At 45.8% G+C, this 6,513-nt stretch overlaps 2 protein-coding genes across 2 annotated transcripts; one reads left to right on the top strand and one right to left on the bottom strand.

The window, feature by feature from the left end:
- Window positions 1-2,987: 2,987 nt before the first annotated feature.
- LOC111635233 lies at window positions 2,988-4,497 on the bottom strand. Its single transcript, XM_023380127.1, has 2 exons — window positions 4,407-4,497; window positions 2,988-3,757 (listed from the first exon to the last, which is right to left on the bottom strand). The coding sequence occupies exons 1-2, from the start codon at window positions 4,495-4,497 to the stop codon at window positions 2,988-2,990; spliced, it is 861 nt and encodes a 286-aa protein (XP_023235895.1).
- A 1,182-nt stretch (window positions 4,498-5,679) lies between these two features.
- LOC111635232 (craniofacial development protein 2-like) lies at window positions 5,680-6,078 on the top strand. Its single transcript, XM_023380126.1, has one exon. The coding sequence runs from the start codon at window positions 5,680-5,682 to the stop codon at window positions 6,076-6,078; it is 399 nt and encodes a 132-aa protein (XP_023235894.1).
- The last annotated feature ends 435 nt before the right edge of the window (window positions 6,079-6,513 follow it).

Genomic DNA, 6,513 nt, shown 5'->3' with positions numbered 1-6,513 from the left:
GCATCCTTCGTAGTTCAGGAAGCCCTTCTGCTCCGACGATAAGTGGTTGTTCTCAGTGCACCACCTGAGTAGTCTATCTGCCAGGCAGGCAGTATAGAGCTTCCCCAGGGTGGCTGAGAGGGTGATGGGCCTCCAATTTTCGATTATGCCAGGATCACCCTTCTTGAAAGCCAGAATGGTGGTGGATGTTTTCCATGCCTTCGGGATGTAGCCCGTACGTTGAACGGCATTGAAAACTGATGAGATGATGTATCCCTGTAGGTCTAACTTTCGCCAGTGATGGTACCGGATGTTATCCGGACCTGGGGCGGTGTTCTTCCCCTTTCCTAGACGGAATGCAACTTTTTTCGGTGAAAATGGTTGACATAGTGGGTTGTCAGAAGTGTCGATGTTATTGATGATCGGAACTGCCGATGTGTCATTTGTTACCTGGCTGTAGACTTTTGTTAAGTGGGCTGATATTTCTCGATCTGGGATTTTACAAAATTTCCTGCCATTACCAATTATGGCCTCGAAGTCTTGTTTTCTGTTGGTTCTATAGCAACGTTGGATCTGGCTTGCATCACTGATGAGTTCACTGTCAATGTTTCTGCTGTTGTTGCTAGAGTTGGAGTTGGATGATGTACGGAGGGTTAAAGGTTTCAGTCCATGAATACTATAGACGAGATTTGTTAGATCTTCCAGCATATTTTGTGGCATCTCCTCATCAATTGCCGAGTTAAACCTTTTGACCCAGGCACTAGTCCATGTGGGGACTTCCGTGTTAGTGGTGGTTGATTCGCTTATGCCAGTGTTGTCAGGCGGCCATTCGTTATGTGCACTCTCCTCTGCGGGCAGGCTCGTCAGTGGTTCTTGAGGTTGTACATCTTCCCCCGTCCGATTGGGTACTGACTCCCCAGGGGGACTCAACGGAAGGTGAGGTTGGTCCAGCTGGGTGTAGATGCCAGCTGATGGGAAAGGTGGTGGTGTGCACTCCTGGTTGCTACTGTGAGGAGTGGAGTATGCTATCCTCAAGTCCGGAGTTAGAACGGGCGAGTGGCGGGAGACGAAGGTAGATGTCTGGGTTTCATCCAGATTTGGCGTGCCTGTAGAGTGGGATGGGGGCCAGTGTGCGGTTTTCATTGCTGTTTGTCCTGCGCCCTCTACCAGTCCTCTGGTGTCTTGTAGGGTGGGGTGAGCTCCTGATTGTTTGTGGAGACCCGTTGGAGTCATCAGTCACATCGCTATCAGTGTGGTCTTCCTTGGTAGGTCTTGGCCTTCTTATGTACTTCTTCCTCGGCCTGGTGGGTATCCGTATAATCTTCCTGTCTTTGGGCACCGGCTGAGGGAGTGACAGAGCCTCGATGCGGCTGCGACATGTGCCAGACTTGAGCTGGTGAGCTTTTAAGGTTTTAAGCTTGTCCAGTATGAGATCGCATACCCTGCACTCAAAGTAGAGTGTTTTTCCGTGCTCACGTCTAAGGTTTCTTACGAGGCCTGTGTGGTCGATGTAGTTTCTAGGTATCGGAAGGCATAGTTGGCATCCATGCCAGAGGTGACGGTGTTGGAGTGGGACCAACACCGTTACCTCTGGCATGGTAAGATCAATGTGCAGGTATAGACGAAGAGAAAGGGGCTGAGGGCTCCTCAGGGTGCTGGGCAGCCAACTGAGAAGGAGCCATGCAGAAGTAAAGTCTAGGGCGGGAGCAGGCTCCTCCACTAGGGTGAAGAGATAGTGCGTCACTTGACACGGGGGTCCCGTGGCGCAGTAGTAGTAGTAGTAGTAGTAGTAGTAGAGTGCCGCTTGAGCAGCGAATACACGGCGCGTTTAAACTGTGCAGGCCGCTCTCCCAGCGGAAGAGAGAAGGGTATAGGAAAGAAAGTGAGTTACCAAAAAGTCTACTTACCTAGGCAGCTGGGGAGCAGGAGGTGGCTTGAAGTCCTTGGCGTGCCTAGAGACGGCTAATCCAGATGGAGCATTAAGCTGATTAGAACAGATATTCAATTTCGATCTTAGCCAGGTGCCAGGAAGCGAATACTACACTCAGATATAAAAAGCCTTTATTTAGAATCTAAATCAAAAATATACAAGTAGTAATTATTTAAAGAAAATCGTGCAATTCCGTGACATGGGCATGGTTTTGCCAACTTGGATGGTATAAGTGACATAGGATGGTTGTAGACTGGTGAACATGGGCTCAAATGCCAGACATATAATTACGAAGTAGTTACAAAGTTTTTGCGATATGAACAGGGATGTAAGATAACATGGGCTCAAATGCCAGACATATAATTACGAAGTAGTTACAAAGTTTTTGCGATATGAACAGGGATGTAAGATAACATGGGCTCGAATGCCAGCCAAATAATTACAAGTATTTTGTGATAAGAACAAAGATATAAGATAACATGGGGTCAGTCGCCTGCCAGAGATGTTACAATTGTGTATTTACAAAGAACTGCGGACATGGGCTCGTTTGCCTGCTAGATTGTGCGACAGAGGTGGGCCATTGGCCTAAGAGAAATTCAGTTGTTCGAGGATGGGAGTGGTGCCGTCTGTTGATGTTGTTGTTGTTGTTGGCGGTGGTCACCGATGTGCTTCCTGAAGATGTCTGCACTCCACCTGATTGCATCACTCACCATAAGTTTCTTCATGAGTCTTGAGTAGCTACGGCTGATCCCAAGTCGTTGTAGTGTGGCTTTGTTTGAGTGATCATAGCCACCCAAGGCTCCAATGATGAACGCACTTATATGTGTGTCATATCCCTGACGGCGGAAGTGACGAGCTAGAGAGTCGTATTTTTTAAGTTTTTCTTCTCTGGCTATCTGGAAAGCCGACGGACCATTCTCAAACGGGGTTGTTACATCCACGATGGTCGCCGATTTGGATTGCTCGTGGATGACAACTATGTCCGGGCGGCTTGTCGCTAAACCCAGGCACGCATTAGTTGACGAGAACCTTCGTGTCATTAGGTTTAAAGGCCGCAACAATTCTGTCAAGGATGGCATTATCCCTGCGAGTTACTAGATGGAGGTTGGGTGGGCAATGACAGTACGTGGGCTAGTGTCTCATGGGTGTACCCACAGTGCCGGCACTGTTTAGTGTCATTGCCATAGCGTTTGTGACCGCGGAGGGCCACAACACTCATGTGAGCCCGATGTATGAAGTACCAGTCGGCAAAGCTGGTGTACTTACCATTATTTAGGAAATGGTTGCTTGCCGCACTGGTGGTGGTAACTCCATAGGCTTTTCCTTGGTCTGGTTTTGTGAGGAGCCTCTTAAGAAAGAGATCCTTCATCAGACTACACTGGATCCTTTGGCAGTCGCTTGCCCGAATGATGGTGGTTCCTGCAGTGATGGTAGGCAGGTTGTCGGGCCCTACGGTCCAGGCGATGTCAATGCGTTTTCTGAGCCGTCTAGTGGCCATCCGCAATCTAGTCCACATGGAGGTGATATCAGTACTTGGTAGCCCGAACTCACCCTCCATGGAGCCGTCAAGGTAGCAGCAGAGGTCATCTGGGTTGGGGGTCCTCCCGATGTGCTTCCTGACGATGTCGTTGAGCGTCCCTATGGTGATCATGATGTTGGGGTCCTTGGCATTAAGCAGGTACATTGCATGTGCTATTTGAGCAATGTCTGCTAGCTGATTAGAGGGGGTGACATTTGTGCCCCCTGCATATAGGGGAGGTGGACAATTTCCGGGTTGGCGCGTAGTGGCAAGCCAAGCCACTTTTTGACACACTTCTTGGTCGTCCTGTCGATCTTGCTTAGCATGCTCTTGGGATTGGTGCCCGTTGTTAAGTTGAATGTGAGTTTAGGCATAATGAACATGTTGAGAGCGTCCACTTTTTGCCAAGATGCCAGTTTGGACAAATGCAGTTTTACTATCTTGTAGAATCCCCTCGATGGCTGCTTTCTCGGTGTCGCACCTACTAAACCCAGTTGGCATGCCAAGGTGACGGTAGGCATCGTTGTCGCCTAAAACTGGTAGCCTTTGTTGTTTGATGAAAAAGATGGTATTACTAGTAGAGTGTGACTTACCTCAAATTGTAAGTGTTCCATATTTCTTGTGATTAAAATGGATTTTAGCCCAGTCAGTCCACTTGACGATGGTATTTAGCTGGGATTGAAGGCCCTCTTCTGACCTGACGAGTGCAATGTCATCAGCATAGGCCAAGATGTCAATGGAATGTTGGTTGAGCAGGTAGCGTTCGTTTAGCTCTTGAATTTTCCAGATTGCAGGCTCCATTGCCAGAATGAACAATAGTGGGCTAATGGGGCCTCCTTCTGCGGGGCCGAGACTGAGGGGGCAATGGCGTTGGAGATCAGTCAACGGAGACTGAGTGGTCACTCTCGGAGATTGGCGATGAAGTCGTCTGTGACTGCCTGGGCGCATAGCGTTTCCTAGGTCTAGTCGGGATCCTACGTATGACTCTGTCCGTGGGAAGAGGTGGAGGAGGCGAGGTGGCTTCTATGCTCACCCTGCAAGCCTCTGATCGTGATTGGTGAGCTTTCATGGCCTTTAATTTTTCTAATATAAGTCCACATGCCCTGCACTCGAAGACTAGTGTCGTGTGTGTCTACGGATGCTGCCCTGGTCTTGGCCGGGCTTCTCCCGCTGCCCTTGGTGGTCAGCCAAGAGGCAGCCTTCTACAGAACTACAGTAGAAGGATTAGAGGCAACGCATTGTAATCAGAGGTACCCAGCCAGACTTAGGCAGAGAGTAGATATTTTCAAAATCCATCCGGCCCAACGGATTGGACTTGGCTGGGAAGTCGGTGAACTGACTGGTACGGGTGTTGAAATATACACCGATGGCTCAAAAGACGGCAGCTTAGTAGGTGCCGCATTCTGTGTTTTCTGTAACGGAGTGCAAGTGTACGAACAGTCGGTCAGATTGAATGAGGAGGCGTCCGTGTTTCAGGCAGAACTGGTGGCCTTAGGGGGGGGCGTCCCAGTGGATCCTATTACATCCGGGTCCAGAGCCGGTCACGGTTTACTCTGATAGCCAGTCGTCTCTACAGGCTTTGAACGATGGGTACCAATCAATCAATCATTTATTTAGAGGTACAAAAAAGTACATTGAAAATTGAAAAGCGAAATAGAAGCAGCAGGATTTTTAGCTCTGTTTTGGATTGAATTCTAATATTAAATATTAAGTGAAGTGACAAGTGTTATACAGTTTTTGAAATCGGAAGTCAAGAGGGTTCTATCGGTGTGTAGGTTTTTGAAATTGGATACTTCGTTGAAAAGTTATGACGTCTGGAAAGATATTCGAACTTAGCGATAAATTACTAATTATGTCGGCAGACAGACTGACGGGCTTCACGGTGTTTGAATCATATGTGTGCTGTAAGTACCTTTGCCAATTTCTGGAATTGTAGGAGTAACAGTTTTGAAGATTTCAACAACTTTCGGTAAAAATTCGACAAGTCATTGTGGGCTTCCTGCTAGTTATTTCCGAAAAATATTCGGTTGTTTATGAGAGGACATTAACTATTAACTTTGTGCTAAATTTCATCTCGATACACCTTATAGTTTTTGAATTATGGCCGTTCCATCAAATTTTCCTAACCTTCAAAATGTGTTCTATGGCGTAGCCATAGAAACGGTCATTGACTTTACTCTTATGAAGTAGCTGGAAACTTGGGTGAGTAGCGATTTTATCACTTATAATCGAAATAACAAGGAAGAAGGCAATGGCAAACCACTTCCTCAACTCTTGCCAAGAAAACTACATGGACAAGGAATTTCATAATAGAGATATAGTGTTGGAGGATGAGACCTTCGGGTTCGAAAGCACTCTAACTTCTACTGGGGACGAACAAGGAACTTCACTGACTAAGATTGAACATAATGGCATGATTAAGTCAAAGCTGAAAGGGAGTTTAATCATTGATGCAGTCAAACACGAAAAGAAAGTTCCAAGTTTCTTCAAACAACACATATTTGCAACATGGAATGTGAGAAGCATGTATGCTGGAAAACTAGACATAATTAAAAGTGAAATGACAAGAATAGGGATAGAAGTGTTAGGAGTCAGTGAGCTTAAATGGATAGGAATGGGACACTTTGATTCAAATGACTTTAGNATCTAACGGATTTTTCGAATCCATTTGTCCAGCAGTATCTTTAAAAAATAACGCGCTCGTTAAAAAAGTTTCCTGCACTTCTTTCGAATTAAATAGCAAGGCATCTAATATAGCGCGATACGGGTAATTAATTTGTGTAATCAATCAATCAATCAATCAATCAATCATTTATTTAGAGGTACAAAAGTACATAACCTGATCCCGCTTGATGCATTATCAGGTATTTATATAATAGTACGAGAACAAATTATAATTAAACATAAGATAATAAACAGTATGAAAAACAATTAAAAATAAAGTAGTATTGTTAACATATGATATCAAATATATTGGTTAAAGTAGAATAAAAATATATTAAACAGTTAAAATAGTTATGATCAAATTGAACTTAACAACTAAGGTCGAGCAGATGTCTGCTGTACAATTGGGCTCTTGTATTAC

The sequence above is a fragment of the Centruroides sculpturatus genome, unplaced genomic scaffold (genome assembly GCF_000671375.1).
Source record: "Centruroides sculpturatus isolate CEXI.00-Female unplaced genomic scaffold, Cexi_2.0 scaffold953, whole genome shotgun sequence".
In the NCBI taxonomy this organism is placed as follows: Eukaryota; Metazoa; Arthropoda; class Arachnida; order Scorpiones; family Buthidae; genus Centruroides; species Centruroides sculpturatus.
The sequence above is the reverse complement of the archived record's forward strand: the minus strand, read 5'-3'. Positions and strand labels throughout refer to the sequence as shown.

Bases quoted from the DNA above. Each gene is read 5' to 3' on its own strand.
- LOC111635233 (XM_023380127.1), bottom strand. From the start codon at position 4,497: ATGAAAGCTCACCAATCACGATCAGAGGCTTGCAGGGTGAGCATAGAA. The intron at 3,758-4,406 runs GTAGGATCCCGA...ACCAATCCCAAG, and splicing joins TCCCACGGACAGAGTCATAC to AGCATGCTAAGCAAGATCGA.